This window comes from Anoplopoma fimbria, chromosome 1, assembly GCF_027596085.1.
Source record: "Anoplopoma fimbria isolate UVic2021 breed Golden Eagle Sablefish chromosome 1, Afim_UVic_2022, whole genome shotgun sequence".
NCBI classification, from domain to species: domain Eukaryota; kingdom Metazoa; phylum Chordata; class Actinopteri; order Perciformes; family Anoplopomatidae; genus Anoplopoma; species Anoplopoma fimbria.
Window position 1 is genome coordinate 6,753,870 of NC_072449.1, and position 14,591 is coordinate 6,768,460.

At 38.9% G+C, this 14,591-nt stretch overlaps 2 protein-coding genes across 11 annotated transcripts; both read right to left on the reverse strand.

Annotated features, from left to right (window-relative positions):
- Window positions 1-1,691: 1,691 nt before the first annotated feature.
- dhx40 (DEAH (Asp-Glu-Ala-His) box polypeptide 40) lies at window positions 1,692-7,069 on the reverse strand. Its single transcript, XM_054597907.1, has 17 exons — window positions 6,740-7,069; window positions 5,972-6,117; window positions 5,759-5,878; window positions 5,368-5,604; window positions 5,125-5,191; window positions 4,922-5,053; window positions 4,676-4,775; window positions 4,477-4,563; window positions 4,159-4,341; window positions 3,969-4,049; window positions 3,700-3,857; window positions 3,308-3,422; window positions 3,026-3,134; window positions 2,658-2,752; window positions 2,456-2,525; window positions 2,106-2,334; window positions 1,692-1,869 (listed from the first exon to the last, which is right to left on the reverse strand). The coding sequence occupies exons 1-17, from the start codon at window positions 6,909-6,911 to the stop codon at window positions 1,748-1,750; spliced, it is 2,223 nt and encodes a 740-aa protein (XP_054453882.1). The 5' UTR covers window positions 6,912-7,069; the 3' UTR covers window positions 1,692-1,747.
- Window positions 7,070-7,189: 120 nt separating this feature from the next.
- Window positions 7,190-13,587, reverse strand: LOC129089725 (zona pellucida sperm-binding protein 4-like). Of its 10 annotated transcripts, none has more exons than XM_054597124.1 (14): window positions 13,517-13,587; window positions 12,472-12,816; window positions 12,176-12,277; window positions 12,040-12,099; window positions 11,597-11,653; window positions 11,440-11,466; window positions 11,099-11,281; window positions 10,949-10,996; window positions 10,808-10,870; window positions 10,669-10,704; window positions 9,762-10,578; window positions 9,542-9,663; window positions 9,350-9,409; window positions 9,234-9,263 (listed from the first exon to the last, which is right to left on the reverse strand). In XM_054597124.1, exons 1-11 carry the CDS (start codon window positions 13,584-13,586, stop codon window positions 10,520-10,522), a joined length of 1,050 nt encoding a protein of 349 aa, XP_054453099.1. In that variant the 5' UTR covers window position 13,587; the 3' UTR covers window positions 9,234-9,263; window positions 9,350-9,409; window positions 9,542-9,663; window positions 9,762-10,519. The 10 variants fall into 10 exon arrangements, with proteins under 10 accessions (XP_054453114.1, XP_054453050.1, XP_054453067.1 ...); XM_054597116.1 differs by having other exon boundaries at window positions 12,176-12,289; XM_054597100.1 differs by having other exon boundaries at window positions 12,176-12,289; window positions 12,472-12,819.
- Window positions 13,588-14,591: the final 1,004 nt, after the last annotated feature.

The following is a 14,591-nucleotide window of genomic DNA, read 5'->3' on the forward strand; positions in this document are numbered from 1 at the left end:
AGAGCATAAACCAGAGCAAAAGTTATTGATTGGTTAATTAGCTTTTATCAATTTTGTGAAAATCAAACTAGTCCCAAAAGGGCGAAAGGCACAATGATATAGTCAGTGACTTAAAGTTCTATCTTAATCTACTCAGTGTTATAGAAATAAAAGCACTTTTTCTTTTAATTTAAACCTTGTAAAAAGCCAACTACTACATTACATTACAGTCATTTAGCAGACGCTTTTATCCAAAGCGACTTACAATAAGTGTATTCAACATAGGTATTCAAGAGAACTACTAGTCACCAGAAGTCATAAGTGCATCTCCTTTCTTAAACAAGAATGATATAGTCAGTGACTTAAAGTTCTATCTTAATCTACTCAGTGTTAAGAAATAAAAGCACTTTTTATTTTAATTTAAACCTTGTAAAAAGCCAACTATAAGTGTATTCAACAGTATTAAAAAAGTATTAAAAGTGCATCTCCTTTCTTAAACAAGCATCTAAGAGGAGCATAAACCAGAGCAAAAGTTATTTATTTGAATTTAAACCTTGTAAGAAAAATACCCATGAAGGCAACTACTACATTACAGTCATTTAGCAGACGCTTTTATCCAAAGCGACTTACAATAAGTGTATTCAACATAGGTATTCAAGAGAACTACTAGTCACCAGAAGTTAAAAGTGCATCTCCTTTCTTAAACAAGCATCTAAGAGCATAAACCAGAGCAAAAGTTATTGATTGGTTAATTTATTGATTAGCTTTTATCAATTTTGTGAAAATCAAACTATTCCCAAAAGGGCGAAAGGCACAATGATATAGTCAGTGACTTAAAGTTCTATCTTAATCTACTCAGTGTTATAGAAATAAAAGCACTTTTTCTTTTAATTTAAACCTTGTAAAAAGCCAACTACTACATTACATTACATTACAGTCATTTAGCAGACGCTTTTATCCAAAGCGACTTAAATAAGTGTATTCAACATAGGTATTCAAGAGAACTACTAGTCACCAGAAGTCAAAAGTGCATCTCCTTTCTTAAACAAGCATCTAAGAGCATAAACCAGAGCAAAAGTTATTGATTTTGTGAAAATCAAACTAGTCCCAAAAGGGCGAAAGGCACAATGATATAGTCAGTGACTTAAAGTTCTATCTTAATCTACTCAGTGTTAAGAAATAAAAGCACCTTTTCTTTGAATTTAAACCTTGTAAAAAAAATACCCATGAAGCCAACTACTACATTACATTAGTCATTTAGCAGACGCTTTTATCCAAAGCGACTTACAATAAGTGTACCCAAATAATGTAAAAGTACAACTTTTGGATAGAGCACCTTACTTGAGTACCATTTAATGCTACTTTATAGTTCTACTCCACTACATTACATGACATTACAGTCATTTAGCAGACGCTTTTATCCAAAGCGACTTAAAATAAGTGTATTCAACATAGGTATTGAAGAGAAAAAAGTCATAAGTGCATCTCCTTTCTTAAACAAGCATCTAAGAGCATAAACCAGAGCAAAAGTACAGTGCAGAAACAAACTAATACCAATACAGTAAGTGCAACCAAACACTACTGCACCAACATATACTACTGCACCATTGTGTGTAAAGTGGAGAGATAAAAAAAAAAACCAAACAAGGCAATTATATTATTTTCATTATAAAATGTAACAAATATTTATTATTCAGAAAAAATCTCTTCCAAACGCTCCTTTGTGATACATTGCGTGGACCGTGTCCTCTAAATCGAGCGCTTTCTGTTAAAGAGCTTTATTTTGTTGTCTTTGTTGCTTTCGTTGCAGGTAGCGAGCACGAGCGTCGCCGACAGTGGTCTCGTTGTTACGCTTCTCAAGCTTCTTCACGACATCCTCATTAGAAACCTCTGAAAAAGAGAAGAAAGGAATCTATTAGTTTGTCATAAAATTACTTAATTCTTCATTACCTCTGTCTAGAAATTAAGATCTTCATGCCCAAGTGGCCTTTTAATCCACCCTGTCCTATGGGAGGTCTCTTATGTTTGATCAATTCATACAGGGTCACAGCGATGACCATTAACATTAGCCTTTAAGCTGTATAACATAACAATTTCAAAAATATGTATCAAATAACCCTAAAAACCTGGTTGTCTTTTGGCTGCTTCCTTGGTCTCCCATTTTATCATCTCCTCATCCGTCACTTCTTCTCGTGCCACACTGCTCAGCTCATAGACGTCCACCTCATGTAGTTTAGGCAATAAGTCCTTCACCCACTCGTATCGAATGGGACACGCGGTCCTGATGTACACCCGAGAGGTCACCAGCACATCATGGAAGATGATCCAGTTCAGCTCAGCCTCCTGGTCAAACAACTTGGAGCAACAAGGGATTGTGATTAAAGGAAGAAGAAAAAGCAATGAACGTTTTGGCTCCAAACGTAACATCTATGAAAACTGTGCTTTATTATTAAAGTTGTTTTGAGAATGCATTTACCGATGAGGATGGGTGAATGTGAACCATGGATCCATGGCCATCCATTGTGCAAAACACCTTTCCAACTGATCTATTGGTGGTTAAAAAAAACAACTCAACAATCATTCACAACAAGCAAAAGCTTGCATGACTAAGAGAGAGAATAAAAGGAATCCCAAAAGAGAGTTAAATACTTCATCATTTTAATTGAATTTGGTGATACCTTCTGGCAACATTGGTGAAGTATCCTGAGCACAGGCATCTTCTGAAGAGTTCGCTCTTATTGCCCTCAAAGGTGTCTACAGGGAAATCTCTCTTCTGAAAGGAAAGAGGGTCTCATTCAAGTTAATGATCACAGCAGTGTGTCAGCAAACAAAATCATGAATTAATAAATGACAGAGTTGATCACCTGACCACAGTGATCTACAAAGAGGTCCTTTACAATTATTCAAGTACAACATTAATGTAGGGAGCAAGCATGATCCAATCACGGCTCATAATAAATAGGCAGAATTGTGCATTTGTACAGTTGTCATGTTTACAGCCATGTTTAGTCAGTGATGTGAAATTTAGTTTAGCAAACTACTGTACCTGCTGGAGGCGGAGGAGGATCTCTCGCAACTGAGTCTCCACACTGAAGGCTGACTTCAGCGCCCTCCAGTGGATCCAATTGTCTTTACACCACGATGACGGTCTGTCACTGCCGGATGAAAGAGAAAGGCTCACACTCATCATAGTTGCGATAATAAATCAACATACAGTATAAAGTCCTGAATATATGGCAGGTGATTAACTAACACGGACATTTCTTTGCACAAACCAATATAAATAATATGGATGCATATAGCAGCAATAGTCGGTCCAGTTCTTTACCTGGACTTACAGGACTGAAACACACTGAGGAGAGTGGCAAAGTCGTTCTTGCTGCCGGTCTTGGAAGCCAGCGCCCTGTGCTTTTCGTCCGCCTCTTTCTGCTTCTCAGGGTGGCCTGCAGGCAGGAAGAGATCAGTCGTCACACTACACTTCTCTGCATGTGTCATTTCCTGACACATTTAACAATCAAACCAACATGTCCGTAAATAATAAAGAACTGCATTGTCTCTCTATATTTAAGTTACATTTTAGTATCTCTGCTACTAGACATTTCCTTAAATATAAACTAAATATTATGGACAAACAAAGGGTTTTCTATTCTTTTTTGTAAGCTGAATGTTTTTTCTCCCTCGTAGTTTTGGTGATTGAACACATGAAGCTCATTTGCTGACCCGGCCTGATGAAAATGTTCTCTACAGACAGCATGGCGGCTACAGGGAGCAGCAGGTCCTCACAGCCGAGCGAGGCGGCTTTGAGCAAGGCCCTGGTAAGGCCTGGGTGCAGGGGGAACTCCACCATCAACTCCCCCAGTTTGGTCACTCTTCCTCTCCTACAGCCAACACAACAAACAGGTTAGAGAAATACATAAGAGGAAATGACACAGAGAAGTACATAAAGCCAATACTGCTGTGCTTTGAAGTCAACAAGTATCATTTCTCACCTGTCGATGGCATCAAATTGGTAGAGCTGTTTTAAAGCCTCAAGAATAAACCTTTCCTCTGGACAGTCCAAGTAAGGGAACCTTTAAAGAAACAAACTCTTTATTAAAGACGGTAAAGGCAGCAAAAAAAAAAAAAAAAAAAAGATGAGCTAAAGGAAGGCAACCAGACTCTGAATGGGTATCAGTGTACCTAATGACATCATGAACACCCAGACACTTGAGTGTGAGTACCACTGCAGTCAGACTTGTCCTCTGGATTTCCGGAACTGTATATTCAGGCATGTTCTTCTCCCAGAACTCCTTGGTGTAGATCCGAAAGCACTTCCCGGCTGAGGTTCTTCCAGCTCGGCCTGCTCTCTGCTCAGCCTCGCTCCTAATCAAGGAAAAAACCCCACCCCACCAAGAAATCCAGTCTTAATCTCTGTCGGCAAGCTTTCTTAAATGTCATGGGTGTTAGCAAAACATAGCTGCAGGTTTGATACGGCATGTCATTTCTTCAAAAACTCACTTTGAGATAGGCACCACCTCCAAGATGTCCATGCCCACCCTTGAGTTGTGGTTGAGTTGCTTCACAAACCCGCTGTCTATGATGTACCTGTATGGGGGAAAGAATTGGATGATATGCTTTATGTTAAATATTTGAGTAATTGCTGTAAATCTGATAAATGCAGCCTGTCAGTCAACCAATAGCCACAGGCCTCACTCACTTTATGCCGTTGATGGTGAGAGATGTTGCTGCAATGTTAGTGGCCACGACACACTTCCTTATCCCTGCAGGGGGAGGCTGAAAGATCTGCCTCTGTTGATCTACGACAAGACCAACAAGATTTTTTTCAGAGGTTTTGTTTTGCAGTATCATCACATTAGAAAGATATTGACTTCATCTGGAGGAAAACTACAATTTAAATCTACTTATCGATGAATAAGGTGTGACAACTATTGTGTGCATTTACCAGTGGGCATGGATCCATAAAGGGGCAAAATAAGAAGGCCCTCCACTGTTTGGTCCTCCACATCATAGCGGTAGTCTATATTCTCAGCTTTTTCATACAACAAGTCACACGCCCGCTCAATCTCTGACTGACCTGTAAAACATGGAGGATTAATGTGACAGATTGTGTGAGGGTTAACACATACTGTGAGCTTGATGACTTACCCGTCAAAAACACAAGAATATCCCCAGCCATTTCACTGGTGTGCACATCAAGGGCCACTTTGACCACCTGTGAAGCGAAACATGTCAAATGAACTGAACACCAACAGAATGCATTGAGCTGTAAACACATATCTAACTGGAGCAATGATTGTAAAGTTGTGAAACCAAGATAAAGTAAATGTTTTTTCCCATGCAAGAATCTTACTAAAGAAAAACCCCTGACTCAAAGCTGAAACTCAGTACCTCTTTTATGTAACCAGTGCTCTCTATGTCTTTGGGTCCTACAGCAAAACCAAATGTGCTGGTGACAGGAAAAGTCCTCCCAGGAATAGCAAAGACGGCGCAGTTGCCGAGAAAGGCTGAAAGTTTTTCACTTTCCAAGGTGGCGGACATCACCACCACCTTCAACGGGAAAGATCTGCCCTTAACGGCCTTGGCGGAGTTGGTGAACATTTTCTTCAATAGGCCCAGGAGAATATCCTGCAAAAAAAAACAACCACGTAAACCAATATGTGCATTGAAAGGTTGACAGAAAGAAGTACATTTTGCATGCTAAAAAAAGGTGTATGCATGTAGGAAAAAGTGCAGAAATGATAGATGTTAATGATATTGGGTCATCATTGTATTGACTCACTGTGTTGAGGCTGCGTTCGTGGACTTCATCCAAGATTACAACACTGTACTGAGAGAGCACAGGATCTGCTAGGATCTCTCTGAGCAAACAGCCGTCCGTCATGTACTTCACCACCGTGCTCTGGCCCAGACACAGAAACAACGTCACGTTAACAGATACTCACAATAAAAACATTGGATTTTTTACATGGGATGAGTCGTCTTTGCCTCTCACCTGTGATGTGCAGTCATCAAAGCGCACTTGGTAGCCAACCTCCCTACCCAGAGTGCACTGCATCTCCTGGGCAACCCTCTGGGCCACGGTGATGGCAGCCACCCGGCGGGGCTGCGTGATGCCAATTTTGCCATCTTTACAAAAACCTACACAAGAAAAAAAAGAGGATAAGATAAGATAATCCTTTATTAGTCCCGCAGCAGGGCATTTTACAGGATTACAGCAGCATAGAGTATAGTGCAAAACAAGAGACATAGTAAAAGAAAAACAAGATAAAATAAAATGAAATAAAAATATAAAGTATTATAAATAAGCAATAAGAAAACAGTAAAAAAAATCCACAATAACTGAAATATTATATGAACAGACAGAAAAACTATTATAAAACTATAATAAAACTATTATAAAACTATAATAAAACTATTATAAAACTTATTATAAAACTATTATAAAACTATAATAAAACTATAATAAAACTATAATAAAGCTATTATAAAACTATTATAAAACTATAATTAAACTATAGGAAGTGGTTCATAATAAGAGTCCAGTGGTGGACATGTGTATCCTAACTGGACACAATGCACATAGGCAAAGACAGCTGTGTTTGTTAAACCAACAAAATCTCATTAAATTGGGATTAAATGTTGTATTTTAACGTTTAAGCATAATGCAGTACTGATCTAGCAATGCAGCTTGAGTTTAGGTGTAATACAACAACCATAGACTGCATATAATAAGTAACAATACAGTAAAAACACAGCCCACCTGCTTGATGAAGGTACTTTGGAAGTTGTGTGGTTTTCCCGCTGCCAGTCTCACCGGTGACAGCCAGGAAAGTGCTGTCTCTGACGGCCTGGACCAGCTCGGCTCTGTGCTTATAGATGGGCAGATGTTTGGACTCATTATCTTTTGAGTCCAATCTGGTTGATTTGGACATAACTGACTACAGGTGAACGATAGTTTAACCAGCAGATGTCAGGAGCTGAACAGACGGAAGATATAGTGACGTTAATCATGCAGAACACGGTGTATTTGGCGTTTGTACCCAATTTCTATATGAAACTTCACAAAATATTTCCAAGAAGACACGCTCGCTGAATGACTTCCGCAAACTAACCCATTCTGCGATTCTATTGGTCGAGTTGTGGTCACATGACCGGAACAACCCCACCACAATAAAAGTCTGGCCGGATTTTTTCAAATTAAGCTTTATTTACACAGAAATGTGCCAAACCCCAGTAACTACACAGAAGATAAGTTATTAAGTCGATTTGTACACAAGTCCATAACTCTCTGTTTCTATATAACAAATTCAATCTGAATAATGAGTAAAAAAAGAAAAGTTTAGGACCAGTCATTTAGTATTTGTGGGTGTGAAATGTTCCCAAAGTGATCTGAAAATTGATTGCATGTCTTACAGGGTACATACAATCTCCCTAAACCAATTGAAATAAGCAAGTGGCAGTACAGTGATGAAAAAAGGACACTTATTAAAACATTATTAAATAATGCAAGCCTTTCCCACCACCAACATCCATCTGCTAACGTAGTTTCATTTAAGTAAGGTATGGATTTATTTTCATTACAAATCACAGACAGATCTTGACTGAACCGTTCACAATTGTGTTTCCAAGCATGACTTGAAATAGCAGTCCTTTTTCTGATTATTTACAGTAGATACAGAAGAGGTCCACCAGAAACGACACTTTGAAGAATCTCCTGTCCTGGCCCCGGTGTGATTTGCCTTAATTTACGACTTCCTGAAAGACACAGCAAATCTAGGACAATCGCTCACAGTTTTACATACAAGCATGTGTAAATCAATAACCTTAGATTCATTAATTAGACTTCACAAATGGTCAATAGGCTGCAGCTTCACTTACCATTGCTACAGGACTGTAAGCAATCGGGTCCTTTGCAGATCTCTACATCACAGTGGAAATATACCTGTAGGAGAGCACCCGATTAAAAAAAATATATCAAAGAAAGAGTAGTGACTACCAGTAAAATTCATATTTCATTTTTTTTACTATTTTGTCGTACCAGGTTTTCAAATGTTGGGGGCTTCACAAATGAGAACAGCTTGACCACAAACCGTTTATGAAGAGAGGGATATTTCAGTCCTTCGGGGACAACTGGCAACACAACAGTTATGTGGCTATCGCCTCTGAAAGGACATCTGTGATGGAAACAAACATGAGCTTTTGTTGATCAAAGCACAGGCACAGATGTTGAATGACCTTTTGGATATAGTGATGGTCAAATACAGTATGTCTGTTAATTTTATGTGAATTCACCCTTTGACAAGCAGGTTCCATCTCTGTGGGTCATGAGGGTTTTCAGTCGGTGTCGCCCAGCAGTCCTCCAGTAGCAGCACCAAATCCTTGTCCTCATGTTTGAGAGCAAACACCTCCACAAACACAGGCTGGCCAAGCTCAGTGACTGTTTGAGAGCCTCGGGAAGAATAGAAAGACTTGTAATTGGAGTCTGTAGATAAAAGATTAGAATAAAAATAAATAATATGAGGGCTCAATTTAAAAAGGCAATTTTATCATTGCCAAGCCATATAGACACATTTTGATGGTACTTTTTGTTTATTTAGGTGAATAAAAACATACATACATTTATGACTTGAATACATTTCATGGACAATACAAGTAAATTCAAGCAAAAACTTGACCAACATGACCTTTGGCAAACCTCATTTCAGTCCTCAGTATCCCCTCACTCCTCAGTGTTGATGGGTACTCTGATTTTTCTCCCTGAACCTTGATGCCCAGCTGAGTAATTTGGGCCAGTGCAAAGCTACATTGCACAGTACGACTACAAAAAAATACAAGGAAATTTAAATGAGTGTTCTTACATTCTCAAGGCAGGAGAAGTGGAAAATGTTTATTTCTTACTGGAAAGGTGCGTCACGAAATATAAAGCCTTTCTGCAGATGATGTTTCACCTCAATGTTGACCCAGTAGGTTAAAATCCCATCTGCTATCTGGAAGACACAACCAAACCTGTTATGATACCACCTGACCTGTCAAAAGACAAATGGGAGGTAACTTATTTGCATTTACCACAGACTGAGTGCCACAATCAGTGAATGGAAAGCTGAAAGTGACAGCATCCTTGGATCTTGTTTTGGGTTTACAGGTATGGTTTTGGCTGGAAGGAATCCTGACTGCATCTAGGTTCAGAGGTGGGACTGTTGCATTCTGAGGGATGGTAATGTTGAACCCATCCTTGTTGCAGAATTCATGTGTTGAAATTTGTGGATTATGATTTTTGTTTACCTCTGAAGAAAACACACCGAGTATTAAAAACAAACTAAATTCTGAAACACAACTTCATGATATTTACTTGTACACATAGAATTACTACCCTTCATTTTCCAGTCACAGATGAGATGCATTGAGTAGATAATTTCAACTCTTCCCCTGTCTGCAAGTGCCATGATGACAACAGTCAGATTTGTCATATATTTCTATTGAACAAAATGATTAGAAGATGAAAACATCTGTATAAATCTAAAAAATAAAAAGCAAGACAAGCTCCGGGTACTTTTCAGCTTACTTGTCTTCTCACAAAACAACCATCAGAGGAAACTGTTAAGATAACAAAGGTGTCAGTTTCTCCAAGGAAGTAGTGGCACTGTTTTGCTACAGCGATGGCTTGGTAATATCCGCCATGTTCATCTGTGTTTTAATTTGGATACAAACAAGAGCAAACAAGAGTTAACACCTCAAAGCTATGTGTCATCATCAATGTGATGTATCTTTGGTGTCCGACTTACCTTGAACATAAATGGTGAGAGGAAGATCAGCAAATTGCTCCTTTGATATGTAAACAGACATGAACCCATCGTGGCAAATTGACGTACCACTATTCATAGTGCTAGAAACGTTTGCTTGGAATGGTTTTGAAGAAGCATTGGCTTCTGGTTTCAAGAGAAGCAGTGATAAAGAAAGGCATGTCACCAAAATGAAGTCTGTACTGTGGGCCTTCATCTTTGGATACTGAGACTCTGGTCACAGGTGGAGCAGCTGCTTCTCATTTGGTTTAATTGGCGCGACTCGCAGGAGAGTAAAAGCAACTCAAGAAGTTTCAGTAACTCTGTTGCATCACAGTATGAGGGGCCTGTGTTTTAAATCAGCTCGTTTCTGGGGCATTTTGTGGTGTTTGTTCTCTCTGTATCCTCCCATAGTTAAATAAATGCAAGTGAACCCGAGACTCTAAACTGTCTGTGAGAACTGAGTGTAGTTTGGTTAAAAAAACCAAAACAACTTATTTTATCAGCAACTCAAACTGAGAGCATAAAAGCAATTTATATGGTCAAAAAAATATTGCTTCTGACATGCATCAAATAGCCAAAATCTTACACAAGTTTGTCTCATTCAACACATACACAGACTGCTTCTTGTACAGGAAATACAGCATAATTATACACCAAAGAAATGCAATATCACAAATTAATAATCAATGGACATAACTGGAAAGCATGCTGATACTGAAAAAACTATCTCAACCGCTGTTTAAACTCTCCTTTGTTCTCTACAGGTTGTTGAGCTGGTCCGTGCTCCTGTTGTAAATTGGGTTTTTGAATTCACCATCTGACAGGGAAACAATGGAGAAGTAGGAGAACTGTTAAACCACAGTATTATTTCATCTCGAGCATGCCCATAGACGAAGTCAGCCCTCACTTTTCTTGGCTCTCTTCTTTTTCCCCAAACCTGCTGCTGCAAAAACAAGAGAATAATGTAACAATAAACTGTTTATTCTCACGCCCAGATAAATAATTCTGACAGATGATACAAGATAAAGCATAATGAATCTAAATACCTTTGTGTTGATTCTCTGCCTGAGTTGCCATGGCTTGTTGGTTGTTGATTTCACCTTGGTTAACTGTGTAGTAAAATAGATAGAAGTGAAAGTCCTGACAGCACTGAAATAATGCAATATAATAAAAGATGCGTATTTTACCGTAAAAATGCCGACCCACACTTGCTTGCCGTAATCTGCTGAAGAGCTCTGGAGGGGTGAGACTGAGTTACTCCAGTTTGTCATGACAAGATGATAAAAGAGTCATCAATAATACAAACCGCAGTCATTTTGCTGAATATTATTATGCACCTATATGAAATCCCTGTTTTGCTCTCTGGCTATCCATCCTCTTAAACTCGTTCAGGTTGGGATACATTCCACTGGTGCTTTGAGTGGGTTGAGACCTGGTTGGATCTGGCAGATCTCCTACTGGATTGCAGTAATTTCTGCTGAGGTCATCCTCCTGGTTGGATGGGTCTTGGTCATCATTTTCTGATATATAAAAAGAAAAGGTTGAGAAAACAACGACTTAGACAATCGTGATGTTTGAGTTGGGATAACAGAGACATTTGAGTTTTAAGAAGGTGACTCAATAAATGACACGGAAAGAACGGATCAAAGAAAGAAGAAGAAGAGCAGTGTGAACGCACCGTAAACAAGATTATCGTTGCCCCCTCCTGTAGGAAAAGGAAACACGTCATGTACAGTGACACAGTATTCTTGTCAAGAAAGACATATCAGAAATATCACTTGTCCTCGTCGACTTGTGCATCACATATACCACTGTGTATATGTTTGTGTTGTTACCTCTCTGCTGATGATCTACTGGCCCTCTGCCTGTTTCCTCAGGTGGAGCACTGGCACCTTTAGTGGGACATTATATGAGGCACCATGAATGACTAGTTGGACATTTTGGGTGACATGCTTGTTTACTTTCTTGCCACGAGTTAGATGAGAAGATTGATACCACTCGTGGTCTTCTTGACAAAGAAATTGAATTGACGAGTTTCCCAAACTTACATATTCTTTGTAAGGAAAGATGCATTGCTGTATATGTGTCTCTATTGTTTACATTTTCATTGTCCTGTGCATGATTTATCTTTTTAAATAACTAAACAGATGCCCTAACTGGCTGGAATCAAGCCTACTGTACTGTTATTCCTGTGTTTTAATGTAAATGTAACTTTGTACCGAGCAAAACTGTAGAGAAGGATCTAACGTAAATGTTAAATTATGACATTGTTGCTTACCCGCAGTGCCTTCTCTTTCCACATTGTATGTATTGCCCATTGTTTTGTTATAACAGCACACTGAAACAAAAAATAGTATTTTAAATAACCAACCAATCCATCCATGAAATGAGTGTCAGACTGGGTGGATACTCACATATGCACTTCATGCAGCAGTAGCCACCGATGCTCAGCAGTATGAAAGCAATCACGCCAACACAGATGTAGATCACTAGCAAAACCTCCTCGCTCATAGCACCTGCACGGTTAGCTGTGGTTTAACAAAGATGCATTTAACAGGAAACTCTAGCACATTCACTTGTCCCCTCACATGTGTCTGGCCTACGAAATTTGTGACCACGGAAAGGAAGGAGGCCGCACGTTTCTGCAGAGGCTGCCGTTCAGTATCTAGGAAGCATCACCTGAAAACCTTTCAAACAGAAATCCTCTTACCTTTCTCAGCCACCAACTCCACTTGAAGACACTCACGTCCATGTTTACAGCGATAACTCCCCAGGTCAGAGTTTTGAAGCTCATCGATGAGGATGGAGTAGTTCCCCTCTGAGCCCTGGTTTGGAAAGGCTTTCACCCGACCATACCTGTGGTCCAGGAACCTAATGCGACCCTCGGATGTGAGATGGACCAGGTCCAGCCCAGTGGTGTTGGCCCACGTCACCCAGTTCATGCTACTTGTATCAAAGTTGCATGGGAGGAGGACAGAGGAGCCAAGCTGAGCGCTGACTGTCTGCATCTCACAAACATCTGAATTTGGCTCAGTGTAGTTTTTAAAATCTGTCTCTTCTTAACGTGAAGAGAGAAACACAAGAACAAGATTTAAATTTTAGGTTGGTTATATCAGTTAACCATGAGTACCAACAGTACAAGCTCTTTGTCCTTTTATTCAAGACTGTGATGTCTAGACATCTTCTAATGAACTGCCAGGGTTGAGAATAAATTGATTTAATGTAACTGGATAACAATAATAACGGCAAATTGAGCAGAAATGCTAGAGAATATAAAAATAATACATTTATTTAAGACACTGAATAAACACTCATGTTAAACTGAAACCTATAATCTTTTAAAGAGTGATTTCACTTTAAAAACCCTGACAGAATGAAGCTGGCATTCTTACAAATACGCTCTTTATTCCTAAGTGTATTAATTAATTTAGAAATAAATATATAAAATTAAAGATTAAATAAATGATATTATTGTTAACAACAAATTTGACTCGGGGGGGGGCATCTGCTGTATAGTCTATATATAATTTACCATATTAAAATACAATACTAACATTATAGTCTACTTAGTCTTCTGTCAAAAGATTTGCCAAGCTTTTAGTACAAAAATTCAAAAATCCAAGCACAAAATTTCACAGATCAAATTACGTGAATTAAATGAACAAACTGTTAATACAGAAAAAGAGGCCACATTTTTTATGGTCGTTTTTACATTAATTATATTTTCATTCTCAAATTTTTACAAAAGGACTTACCATTTGAAGACACGAAAATAAAGCACAAGGCTAAAAGGACAATCCACCTGTCAGCATTCATTGTCAGCATCTCGTCTGGTGAACAGAAATGTGTCATGGCTCTATACTGTAACATAGAGCCTCCGAGCATCATGGGACAAAACCACAAGACCCTCACCTTTCATTTAGTGGTGAACGGAAATGCTTTGTAGTCTTTCAGTTTCACATGAACAACAGCCAAAATGTTTTCAAGATGCTTTTTTTTTATCAAACTGTAAGGAGGTTATGTCAAACATTAAATCAAAAAACAATAAATATTTATCTTTTATGAACATGTAGATGAATAAGAGGGCCTGAAATGTCTCCTCCAGACCACTTCCTGTTGATACTTCCAGAGAAGGAGGCCTTGTGATGAAACATGTGCATGTTGATGGAAATGTCCCTAAAATAAAATCTAATCTTTGTCAGGCAGAGCAAGAAACTGCCCAGCTTTACCTTAATTTGTGATATTATTTTTGCTGCTAAAAAATAAGTTGTGGTTTTAACAAAGACGCATTTTCACAGGAAGCTCTAGCTCACTCACTTGTCCCCTCTCATGTGTTCGGCCTATGAGGTTTGTGACCATGGAAAGGGAGGAGGCGGTGTGTTTCTGCAGAGGCTGCTGCTCAGTGCTGAGGATGCATCACCTGAAAACTTTCACAGAGCAACTAGCTCCACTTAATCAATGTGGATGGAGTAGTTCCCCTCTGAGCCCTGGTTATGAGGGGACAACTAACCTTCAGATGTGAGACAGACCAGGTCCAGCCAAGTCATTTAGTTAAGGCTACTTGTTGCATTAGAGGAGCAGAGAGCAACCAAGCGGAGCGTCTAGTGTGTGTGTGCGTGTGTGTGTGTCTCACAAACATCTGAATTGACTCACAAATGTTATCAAAGTTGGGCTCTTCTTAACAGGCAAAGCGAAACACAAGAAGTTTCAAGTTTATGTTGCTTAGCTCATGCTCAAATTACCATATAACATTCAAATAACAAACAGTACAAACTCTTCCTCCTTATTACTGAACATATTTAAAACTGTTGTCTAAAAGTCTTCAAATGA